We start from the raw sequence: 13,102 nt of genomic DNA on the forward strand, positions 1-13,102 counted from the left end.
CATGTGATGTGTCTGCCATTGGACACTACAAGGAGGAAAATGCACCAACAGCAAATTGCTGTGCTGGCTTGCTATGGTCCTCTGCCTTTCTAGTTTCAACTGAATGAATTTTACCTTCTCATTCGTAAGTACTTTATTAAGGCACAGGTGTTTTAATCATTTACGTCACTGGAAATAACTATTTATTTCAGGATAGCAATTTGAAGTACTCTTAACTAGCCCATTGTTCAACGGTAATTGTGTGCATAGTATGGACAGTAATAACTTCAGCAGCAGTCCTTATTGTACACCAATCTTTGGTCCAATGAGAGCATGCCTAGTCCCTACAGAGGTAGTTTATATCTGTGAGGATAAAGAGTTACAATTTCAGCCATAAATAGCAATTATTATGCCCCATTTGAGCAGACTCAAATAAACACTAGTCAAATGCAAGCATGCTGGTCATGTTTCATGGGTTATTGCTTTGACACTTTAAACATTACTCCAGAAACTGTATTTATTTTGCACTCTGGTTCAATAACCGCTGTGAACATAGCAAATCACGGAAATAAATTCACGTTTTGCACTATATTTGTTGATAAATATCTAGCCATCTTAAACTTTAAAAAGGCATCTGTTTTACACAGTAGCTATATTGTCCTGTGCTGCTGTCCTATAGGATTTATTGCAACAAATGCATATGGAAAATTTAAAAGCATTGAAATATATCTAATCTGTTCTATATGCATATCTTCAATGTCATTCAAACCATGGGGATAGTAAAAAGACTTCCGACCTACAAGCAGCAAAACAACAAACAATTTTGTTTGTATATGAGATTGTTTATGAAAGCTAAGTAGCATTTGTCAAGAATGCTGTAACATTGCAATCGGCAGAGGGTAGATGTGTTTTACACTCAAACTTTACATTCATGAAAAAACAGTCCAGAAGAACTCTGAGTGACAAGCCAATATGTGGCTGCCACAGTGGCAACCACTTACCATGCCCAAAATAAAATAATCAGAAACGAAATCCCTTTTGCAGATTCAACTAGCAATAAAATTACAAAATTACAAGGACCATTAGTCACAGATACCAGACTGAGATGAGGCCAGAGCCAGCTCTAGCATTATGGTGACACTAGTCATGGGATTTTTTAAATATTCCCTCAACCTTTTTTTTTGAATAACCAAGGTCATTTCTTTGGTTGGTTATTATGGACAGAAAGAGTTGAGTAAATTCCTTGATGTCTGGGGTCTCAAGAACAAATCTACACTTCTCACTTCTCACCATGTTGCTGCTTAGTTCTGGAGTCACTGTTTCAGTCCTTTCCAGCATGATCAAGCACAACAAGTACATCTGTAAAAAGCACGCCAAAATCTACCTTGCACTGGCCTCATTCCCCACCAATAATACTCTGAGTCTCCTTGAAAAGAAACTTAACCAAGATGGATTCTTCCAAACAATTCTGAAAGAATTTGAAAGTTACACTCAATGTTACATCTTGGCTATAATGTGTAAATAAAAATACTGGAGTGGAAATGAGTGAACTTCCATATTTCCTTGGAAATAGCATAGATATTGCTGTTCCTGCTCCTTTCTGAAGTTTGTAAATTGTAATTCAGTTGCATGTCTTTTTAACTTTCCTGAAGGTAATGCTAGACTAAAAGTATAATAATATCAGCCAGGATTATTGTTACAGGAAAATGCACCACCAAATAAACTAATTAACAAACAAAATGTTTTCACATGCAGTAAAAATAAATAAATAAATAATAATAATAATAATAATAAAGAAAAAAAGAAAAGAGTCTTTAATTGAGGAGAGAGCTTTCACTAAGTGGAAGAGGCCACAGCTTATTACTTTCATGCTCTTTATCACAAAATGATTAACCTTGCTTTGAAGTACTACTTTGTAGTGAGATGGGGCAACAAAGGCATCACTGTGGTTTCACTGTTTTTGTGATTTGGCTTGCACAATTAACGGGTTCCTATTGATGAAGTAATGGTGTATGTCCATTGGCTATTGCTATGCCAACTCAGAGCCAATTAAATTGTTGGTTTGTCCTTCATGCTATACTCAAAAGCTATCTAATGCAGAAGTTGTTCCTGCATTCAGGGAGGTGCTAGTCCTTTCTTCAGACTGCAGTATCACCCATTATCAGGAATAAATCAGAAATAAATCTAATTTATGAATTACAATGCAAATTGCATCACTATATTTATGCAATACGGCCCTGATAATATATAAGGAACAAATTGGACACTTTTTTTTTTCCATCTAGTGCATATCTTCCACTATCATATCACTTTTTGAGCAGGCAGTGAAGTTACTGTGAATTGCAAAGTGTATGCTTATAAATTAGGAGCTTAGTATAAATAATTATCCAAGTACCGACAGTATCTCTAAGGAAATGGTAAAGGTGATTCACAGATTTTTTGCATGAGAAACATATTTAAGTATTGTTGTCCTGAGGGCTGTTGGGTGTCATGAGGGCTGCCTGAATTGCCCAGTTATGGCACCGTTTTTATTCTTGTAGCCTACATGGTCCCACATATTCTGACCATACCGGTGCTGACTGCGGCCTGTAATTATGTGGGGTGATATATAATTTCTGGTCGCGTCACCCAGGATTATGGCTGGTTCATACGGCAGGGATACACATCTATTGACTCCCGCTGGTCAACTGGGTACCTGTTAAAACGCACATGAAGTGTCTTCCTCACCTCTGTGCAAGCCCCACTTGCGAGCTGTGGTGTAATAAAAAGTTATGCCTGGAATTGCATGCATTGGAGGAGAGCATGTGCTGTCTGAGCTCTCCCAAATTGATGGCAGAGATTCCAGTACTGAGTGCTGATGTACCATATGCCATTGAACAGTGGCAAAAATAAACAGCACAAAATCACTGAATCACCAGGATTTGTAGCACAACTCTGCAATGGGACTTTCAATACAGCACCAGTTCCAGTTGAAAATGTGTTTTCTTATGTTGAAAGTATACATACATAATTTTTTTTGAGAGAAAATGGCTTTCTCCTAAATGCAGGAATTTGCAGTGCTGAGCACCACTGCTCTCAGTTTGGGCACTCCAAATTGGGAGAAAAAGGGTCAAATAAAAAAATACATTAAACAATATGTTGAAACAAATTGAACTCATAAGTGCAAAACTGCCACAATATGTTTACCACCATTTATTTATTTATTTATTTATTTATTTTGATGAAGAGTTAAATGCTCCCTTTTAAACTTCTGGGATTATCTTAATCTGTCACAATATAAAATAATTTGTTGCAGCTGCCGAATGATCGTTATTATCAATTTGAAATTGCCTAGCTGTGCGATAATAGGGAAACTCCATGAACTCAGCTTTTGTTGATAGATCGTCTGACAGTGGAGCACACCTCGTGGAGAATTCGGTGCGATGATTGGTCACGCTGCTTCCCTCCCGCGGGGGCTTATGCTCCTGTTCTGTGCCTGCACGAGCCGACTGACTGTTCTGCACCGGCAGAGCAAACTCAGCACTTCAGGAGACAGCTACCTACCTGTCTCAGCACGCCATAGGGAAGCAATTTCATGCAGTTGGAGGAAATGGATTCGATGGACTTCACGTAAGGAGCAAGCAAAGGCAAAACCCAATTAACAATGCCTGACAATTGCATTATATGCTGCCGCGGGTTATTTTTGCGACTTTCAAAGAGGAGGTAACAGAAGAGGTTCATTCATTAAAACATGGATTGTCTTTTCCTTTTGATATGGACTTTACCTTTCCCATTAGTCAGCTGCACATCAGTGAAGTTATCCACGTTGTGGTTTGGGAATATTATGAAGGCAGGTGACATTCATTTCAGTCTTTTCAAAGTAGCTATGATTGCTATTCATTTTTGAACTGCATCTATTAAGTTATCTTATCCCGGGGTGTTTGTCATTATCTTTGACCTTAATTTATATCTGCTATTTATAGACTTTGCAGATATGCTGCTACTTTTCAATATCTTCAGTCACAGCCGACTTTCCAGTCACCAGCGGGCTATATCATGGTCAGTAAATCCACTTATTCTTACGGAAAAATAAATAAATAAATGTAACGAGTCTCCTGTGATACTGTTAACGAACGGATCGCTTTCATCACGTGCATTTATCAATGTTGATAATCAATCATTTCTTTGAAACACCCGGCGTAGTTGCCATACACTTAAACAAAAACGCAGTGATTTTACCGGTGACAACACGGGGAGAAGTATATATGCCATGACACATTTTAGTGAAGAAAATCCATTGATAACCACATGAAAACTTCAGGATGACAGGCATAGCAAACTGCATTCTAGTTCTCTTCCGTGGTAACAGTTGCCACGCAGGTCTGTATAGGAAAGGGATTCCCTCTAATAGCTGTATCAAGCTGACTTACATCGTAGAGTGGGAAATTCAAAACACACGCAAGGCAGATGAGATGATTCACATACTTCGATTTACTAGCGTTTGTGTGTGCCTGCTGCATGTCTATGTACGTGTGGGCACGTGTGCACGCGTGTGCGTGGCTGACATGTATATGATTCTTTTAAAAACTATTACTATCGATAAGCTGTGTTTAACAAAGTACCTACAGATGATAAAACAATGATGGAACTATAAAGCACAAATACAATTATTTATAAGAAATAAAGGACTGCTAATGAAAGACTGTCTAAAATCATCCCAAAATTTTGTTTCCATTATGTGGTCGATGTTTTGATATACAGTTCATGCTCCCAACAGATATCGTTAACGTGTGTTGACTTCTGTGTAGATTACATGTTTGTGACCCCTATCGAGGTGGACTCCACGGGAGGTTTCATCTCACACAATGTGATGGGGGGCAGTCGGAGGAGGAGATCCTTGCTGTCTGCCAAGGGCTCCGTGCACTACAAACTGTCAGCCTTTGGGAAAGACATGCACCTGGACTTGAGGCCCTCCAAGGTGGTAGCCGATGGGTTCACCATACAGACCTTTGGCACAGATGGCTTTACTGCTGCCCCCCAGGAGCCTGATTTCTACACCTGCTTTTATCAGGGATTTATACGAAACCACTCCACTTCATCTGTAGCTATATCCACCTGCTCAGGGCTGGTAAGTTCTCTCTTTCTCTGTCTGTATCCTCTGTTGCTGTCCCAAAGAACTGCCATTCTGTCATCCCCTGTTACTGTCCCCTACTGGATAAAAGCGCTATATAAATGCAGTCCATTCACCATTTACTGTCATAGTTTGCCAAAGAAAGGTCTCCATGTTGTGTGTGCATCACTTTTTTGTGCTTCCTGCATGTCATCTTTGATTCTCTGACTGCAATGTAGAATGGCTCATTCAGCCAATGCTTTCCCTTTAAGTTGTCGCCAAATATTTCTATGTCTGTTTATGCCTATTAATGAGACAGAAACTGAAGTAAATATGTGTACATGATTTGAGTACTGCCTTATATTGAGACCGTTCTCGATTCTGAAATGTCTTTATTGAGCAGTTGACAGCTCCAGACAACTGTGTCCAAATCAGCCTCCTAACTATTGTGTCCTGGAAATATGTACTGTCTACTAAGCATACTGTTTAGTGTGTAGGTTAGTACGCGATGGGCAGTTTGTGAGAAATATCCTCCATACTATTTTCCAACCATACCGTGGCAGTGTCGTAAGACATTCTGCTATGCTCACGTGTCATTGTCGTTATAGAAGGAACACATCAGTGAAGCTGTGCCTTCTTCTTAAAGCGAAGCTGTACATCATATTTATGGGACCAAAATGGTCCTTTACCTCCTCAAATGTATGCTCCCGAATATACTTAGCGAAACCCCAGAGATAAGTATATCATCCTGGGATTTTAAGTGCACTACATTTAGAGAAAATTTAACCTACTTTTCTCATTCCCTTAATGACTATACTCAATATCAGTCTGATTCGGACTCAGCACTTCCTTTCAAAACCTTTCATACCTGTACAAGAGTCTGGGTTAACAATTGGTTGCTTGAGTCCAGGAAGAGATCAGTCAGCATGCCTTTGTCACCAGTGAATGACCTTTCATTGTCACAAAACCACACACCTGTGCGAGCAAGAGAAGCCCTGAATGTGGCGCCATATATGAAGTCATAAATGGGTTCTTTTCAGTGAATGGATCTTGGAGGGTGAGTGAGGACACACAGGAAATGGTTCACTTGAAAGATTTCTTGGCTTAGTGCTCACCTCCCTGTTCCTCTGCTAGGACAACCGTAGTGATCACATGTCCACCCGGGACACTCCACTGTGATAAAACATACCTTTTTTTTGCAAATAACCTCTACCTCTTTCTCTGCACCATGCTCCTTCTTTTGTCCCTTGTTTTCCCTGTTTCCCTATCCCCCTTGTTCAGTGCAATTAAACCCAGAGTGAAGTTTCAGCCGCTTGGCTGGCAGCACTAATCTGCGCATTGTCCCTTTCATTAGTAGTAGCTTCACTACAATAAAACAGCAGTGACCCATTCTTTAAAACTGCGCGACAACACAATGTGATTTGGAAGCAATTGCATTTGAATAGACTGGAAGCACTCTTTGATCTATTTTTCCCCTCCCTATTATTTTTCTGTTCTTGGAAGATGACCTAGGGGGCATCGGCGAACAATTTTGTTCTTGCGGTCTTTTACATGCGCACGTACCCTGATTTTGAGCGTGAAGAGATATTACATTAAATGGTTGTTGGTTTTTTCTTATTTTTCTTATGTAGAATGAAAATATAATCTTTGAAAAAGTATCCCCCAGCACACAGTGCCTAGCTGCCAGGCGTTTAACCCTACATGCCATGTTTCTTCTCAAGGAGCTTTGGATTAATACAAACGAGGACTTATTCATCCCCTTGATCCCTGCCTGCCTCTTCTGCTTGGAAACCCAGAGGATAACTGGCAGTCGGTTTCAAGCGAGAGGGTCTTGTGCTTGAAGAATGTTAATTCAGAGTTTTAAGTGCTCTTTGGTGTACAGGGATTCTGTCGCCTCAGTCACACACGCATTAATTGGCCATTGTGTGATTTACAACACTGGCGTGCAGAACAGAGGACTGTCAGAACCTTAGGAGGGACATCTTTAACTTTATGATTGGAGATTCAGTAGTTTACATTTAAAATTTAAAATAATTTTAATCAAGTTCTTTTCATGAGGGGATAATTTATTTGATGGGATCATAATCAGAAACGTGTGCTGATACTTGTCAAACCTAATGAGTAAATAAAGAAAAACTTGAGTGGTTCTATCCCATGGACATAAAGAATGAACCATTGAAACCAGATGAGCAGAAGCTAACTGGCACCTGGCACGAAATGACAGTCTATATTCATTGGTGCCAAGTGCTGTTGGGCAGTTCTTCCTTCCTAGAAGGCAGAATTACCAACAGGTCTAAACTTGATGTACTGGCTTATAATTTTGGCGGCAGTGTAAAATGATAGTAAGGGAGCTGGTCTTGTAACACAAAAGTTGGGGGTTTCACTCTCAGATACTGTTGTTGTACCTCTGAACAAGGTACTTAATCTGAATTTCTTCAGTAAAATGTCTAGCTCTATAAATGGATTGTATGTTAAAATGTCGTCTCTGTAAGAGATTTGGCTACACGCCAAATACAATGTAGCTTGATGGTGAAGCTTGATTCTTCCACTGCTATCCAAAGGTTTGGACACACTTTATGAAACCTAAATTTATATCACATTAATTATCTTATTGGACTAGTGTGGGGGTCTTCTGATGTGCGAGCCTGGCAGTATTGTTGGATTGTTGAGCTATCAGATTGCCCTTTTAGCAGATTCCAACGCTCAGGCTAGCGTGTCCGGGCCTGACAAACATGGACGTGACCTTTCCCTTTCCCAAGCCCTCTGCCACGTTACGTTCATAGCCATTGAGTTACAGACATATTCTGAAGTTCTGTCGTCGGCTATGGTCAGTCAGAAGGAAAATATTTCTACATGTGGGCGCTCCCTCCTCTCAAAGTGGTGAAGTTCTCCACTGTGCTGAATGGCTGTCTGTGGGAGCCATGGTGGCAGTTTCTTCCCGCAACCATGTGGAAGCATTCACACAGTGTTTTTGATGGCTAACTGAAGCTCCAGACCCCTCTCCATAGGCTGCGTAACTCAGGGGGTGGAGGTGTGCAGATTGCACCCTCTGCGCTTGTGATCTTGGCTCTCAGCTGCCTAAGCAAGCAGTGTTTATTCAGTTTGGGGGTTGCCGGTTGCCACTGCTGTTGTAACATGTGGAAACCTACTTACTACCCCATGTACACTCCACTGATGAGCCGAAAGCCGTTGACAGGCACTGTATAGTGTCAATTGTGTGTGTGCATATGCGTGCACTATGCTCTGAATTTTTTCACACCCTTAATAAAGATGAGCAAAGAAGGCTGTATAAAATTAACAATGCAGGTAATGAGCTGTGTTGCATGCTCAGAATGGGGAAATTATATTATTTTATACTTATACAATTGCTCAGAGAAAAAATGAAATGTTCAACTTTTTCTTTTTTTTTTAATTTAGCTGAGCAGTGCACAAACCCCAACTGAAGGATCTGAAGGATAGTAAAATATTCTGCAATGAGTAATAGTCAAAGATCTCCCAATATGTTTACCAATCTACACCACTCTCATAAAAAAGCGTTATCCTTATGAAAAGTACGGAAATCCGTAGAGGCTGTGCAATACGTTTTTTTATTTTTTTTTTATTTTTTTTTTTGATTCTCGAGATCACAACTTATTTATCTTGTGACATAACAGACGTTGTTTTCTTGTGATCATAACTTATTTATGTAGCGATCTTGACATAACTAAAGTTGTTTTCTCATGATCACAAGATAACCTCTACAATCTAAATGCACAATCAATGTGTGTGACAGACTGGGAATAGCATGTTGCCATATGGATGAGCACATTTGATTTTGCTTTGACCAGGGATGGACTCTGGTAGTAGGGATACACTTGGAAGTAGTCTATTATTGATTTAAAAATAACGTGATGTATAGGCTATCCGAGTCAGTCCCTGCTCAAATAAAATTTAATGTGTTCATTTTCATAGGGCAACATAATATGGTCCAGTGCACAATCACACTGGACCATAGCATCGCTACATTTTCTTTTGCAATCTTTTTCTTTTAAGTACATGTTTTATGTTTGTAATGTGTTTTATATGCCACGTGTAGCCAAAGACAAATCAATAAAGTTGCTCTATCTACCTGTCTCTATTTTGTCCAGAAGTCAAAGTGACTTTGCCACTTGGTCTGAAATGTGCACAGTATAAGACAATAATGACAATAGATTACTGATTTGTTGGGAAATGTATATTTAACTGTAGATCAGACCTGGGCTAGATCTGAAAATATTAAATGTTCTTGACAGAGCTTGCTTGCTACAGAGAAGTCGGTCTGATTACAAAAGTACAAACCCCGCCAATCTGGCACTCCAGACAGGCTCAATCAAGCCACAAAGTGGACCGGTTTTAAATTATCTCAGCAGTATCTGAGACAGGTCTGCTGTAAAAGCAATAACTTAATCTATAGATTCATAAAGTATTCTGTGCTATCTCCAGTTTGTCACACAATCACTGTGATTTCAGATTGCAGAGGTTATCTCATGATAACGAGAAAACAACTTTTGTTATGTCGAGATCACAAGATAATTGTTTGTCCAAAAATAGATATATTGCGTGGCCCCTACAGACTTCCATAAGAGAGAGTGCACAAACAGAATATGAAATGTATTTTTTGGAAATAAAAAATATTGTTGATTCCATGAATCATTATTAAAATGTGATATTTAGTAGATGTCAGAAATTTAACAAAATAGCTAAGGGCTAATAAGAATTTATTTATAGTCTTTTTGCTCAACTTTATAAAGGGTGTGAAAACGGCAGTGTATGCATATATATGCTTAATACAGAATGTTTAAATGGCGTCAACAGATTCTGCAGTGTAAATTTATCTGTAACATTGAATCGGTTGCGTAAAATTGCATTCTATAATGATGTGTATTGTGGAGTCAATCATTTGGAAACGGTCGTGTGAATGCATTGGTCATGTGGAAACATTAACTTGAAACTTCTGTGTAAAGAGATTGCATTGTGGTGACTGGTTGTTCCATAGTGAACTTCTCCTGGTTTTGGTTCCCTTGGTACTGATGACTGGTCCAGAAAAACAAGATGGCTGAACATAATTTGCTGCTGCAGTACTGCAGTTTTTCCCCTTCTGTGGCCTCTGCAGACATGCAGCGGTACGGCTGGTGGCCCTGCCCTACAAGGCTGGTTTCCTGCTCTCACACGCTGTTCCAGCTATGAGAAACCCTCAGGGCCCTGGCTGGTGGTGACCACCTGCATTGAAACCCCAAGCAGAACACTGACAGCTTAGTTTGTAGGTTTGAGAGCTACTCAGGGGACAGAGCAACAAAAGCAGATTCATGGGTGGCACCAGACATTTGTGCTTGCCTTTTGGTGCCAGGCAAATGAAAAGAAGATTCAATGTCTGGGCTTTTGCAGTTGATGTGACATCCCCCGCCTCTTCCTCCCCCACCCACCCTTTCATAACTCTCAGTGCATTACGTACGAAAGGTTCAACCAGTCATTTTGTGTGTACCACTGAAAGCGATTCCCAGAGGTCCATGAAGTGACAGTGATGTAGTGCCCGATGCGAGATGCCAGAAAAAGAACCAAGCTTGTAGCATTCACATCCTGTCAACAGCATTGTGTTCATGCTCTCAGAGAAGACCAAGATAAATGGGGAAGGTGGAAGGCCTACACTATGGAAATGTGGAGCCATACATATTACTGGGGGTTAGTCTGGAGCGCAGACTGCTGTAGTCATTAAAGAAACGAATCAATGCTATCCTCAGATTTTGATCCAAATAATTATTTATTGCTTTAGATTTTCAGAAATATTTCAAAGACAAAATCTGCAAAGCGAGTGCCTCCCAACAGAATTTTGCAGGTTGGTGCTTAATACATTAGTGGTTTCATTGAATCAGTAGCAGCGACAGCCAAAGAGAGAGAGACATTGATAGCATCTCTAGGTCAGGATTGGTTGGTTCAAAACCACACCTGTACTGCTATTCCATTCAGACAAACTCCTTTGATGATTCTTGCATTGTGGGTTTATGGCATGAAAATTTGCCTCCAGCAAAGCACCATGATAAAACTGTATTGGGTTGCAATTGAAAGGTGGCAATATATGTAATCTCTCTCTCTCTCTCAATTTTTTTTTTCAATTCAATTCAATAAGCTTTATTGGCATGGTAAGGATACACTTACATTTCCAAAGCATACACCCACGTGACAAACATAACAGACAGGCAATAACAATTTAACTACAATAAACAGAATAAATATATTTCTCTCTCTCTCTCTCTCTCTCTCTCTCTCACACTCTATGTATACCTCTTTATCTCTCTCTGCCTGAATTGGGGAGTGTCCTAGTGGGAAATAGATTACTTCCTGACTGCGTTGCCTGCAGCGAAGTCTTCCTTTTTTCAACAGTGCACTTCTCGTGTTGGGATCACAGTCACACCTATCCCCACAGGAAAATGATTGAAGGGCATGTTTATGACCATGCCCATTTGTTCAGCTGATAAACGGTCATATAACCCCATTAGTGAACGGAGCTTAAAGATGGCTTACCTTGGTTTTGTTTCTCAAAGAAAGTGCTCAGGGGGACAATTCATGATTATGTGGTATTTATCTAGAGTTCCACAACAGTGTTAAAGAGTGTTAAAAGAGGTTCCTCTTTCCCTCTTTTTTTGACTAGACCCTGCCTCTGAATCAGTATTGAACAAATGTCTACTGATGGCTGGTGCTTGTGTAAGGGAATAGATTTATTACAATTGGCCTTCCAGCTATACATTCAGCAATAAATTATGGATGAGATCCAAGTAATTCATGAGAACACATTAAATAAAGCAAATGGGTAATCTTTGACATGTTGAATGCTATGTGAAAATAAGAGACAGTAAGGTCCTTCTAGTAGACTGGAGACATATTGTATTTCATAATGCTGTCAATGTAGATGTTCTTCAGTTTTAGAATTATCTCCTGCCTTATCTCATTCTCCATTGGTTGAACTGTAGACACATGCATCACATACTGTAGCAGGAATGCAGATGTGATTTAGCGCTCCATAATGACTGGTCTGAGTTTCTCCCAGGTTTCTCACAGACGTTAACAGCATGTAAGCACGTACTAATTTGGAAAGTAATGTCATGGTTGGCAGCTTTAAAAGAAGTTGTAGTTTACACAAAGCCAAACTAATTGTGTTTATTATGGACTTAAAGGAAGACAGACAAGTTGTGGACCACTTCCCACACTAACACCAAAGATACATTTAGTCACTGGAATTTTAAATGCTGTACAGGGTGCAGCTGACTGTATAACTGTCCATAGTGGTAAAATGCCTTTACATGAAATCCATTTACTATAGTTTGTGTAGGTAATGTATTGAAATCTCAAATATATTGGTTTCCTGTAATGTGATATTTAATACAAGTGACAATTGAATAATATTGAAAAGAAATGGTGAGATAACATGTTTGTATTCACTTCATATTTTTCTTATTAATGTTATTTACCATGGTTGAGTGGGAAGAGACATCTCATATCTGTGAAATGTCTTCATATGAACCATTACTATGTAATGTACACTCGTACACATGTATACTTAAAAAGAGCTTACTGGAGGCTTGGAACTTCAGTGTTAAGCAACAATTAAAAAGGAGAGAGGACAGTGTTAAATCATGTAAGTCTTGGCTCATGAAATTCCATTTCTTGTAAGTCTGACAGTATATTTATATATTTGTTTTGGTTTGTATAGCTCCCTTTTATGATGGTTTCCTGTGCTGGGACATTAATATAATATAATATAATACAATTTATAAACACTTTTAGAATCAATTGTGAACAAAGCTATGCATTTTATGTCATGATTACTTTGTGTTTTCCATCTCAACTTATTTTACTGTAATTCTCAAGACTTTCAGACATACAGAAAAAGGCCACAACAATACAGATGGAGTCAATTCCTTTAGATTATCAAGCACACTGTAGGCACCTATATCTGCTAATTACCAGGATAATTTGTTAGCTATTTTTACAGCAAAGTGTGGTATGCCTCTGAGACAAATG

At 39.3% G+C, this 13,102-nt stretch overlaps 1 protein-coding gene across 2 annotated transcripts in view; it reads left to right on the forward strand.

The window, feature by feature from the left end:
- Window positions 1-3,371: 3,371 nt before the first annotated feature.
- The window catches only part of LOC118214873 (A disintegrin and metalloproteinase with thrombospondin motifs 18-like), a 41,177-nt gene continuing 31,446 nt past the window's right edge, over window positions 3,372-13,102 (forward strand). Inside the window, exons 1-4 of one of the 2 annotated variants that reach the window (XM_035395144.1) lie at window positions 3,372-3,588; window positions 3,756-3,808; window positions 3,942-4,017; window positions 4,767-5,086. In XM_035395144.1, coding sequence (XP_035251035.1) covers window positions 3,402-3,588; window positions 3,756-3,808; window positions 3,942-4,017; window positions 4,767-5,086 — 636 coding nt within the window. In that variant the 5' untranslated portion in view covers window positions 3,372-3,401. The remainder of the gene's footprint in view (window positions 3,589-3,755; window positions 3,809-3,941; window positions 4,018-4,766; window positions 5,087-13,102) is intronic. The other variant, XM_035395145.1, reaches the window with a different exon arrangement.

This window comes from Anguilla anguilla, chromosome 16 (genome assembly GCF_013347855.1).
Source record: "Anguilla anguilla isolate fAngAng1 chromosome 16, fAngAng1.pri, whole genome shotgun sequence".
In the NCBI taxonomy this organism is placed as follows: domain Eukaryota; kingdom Metazoa; phylum Chordata; class Actinopteri; order Anguilliformes; family Anguillidae; genus Anguilla; species Anguilla anguilla.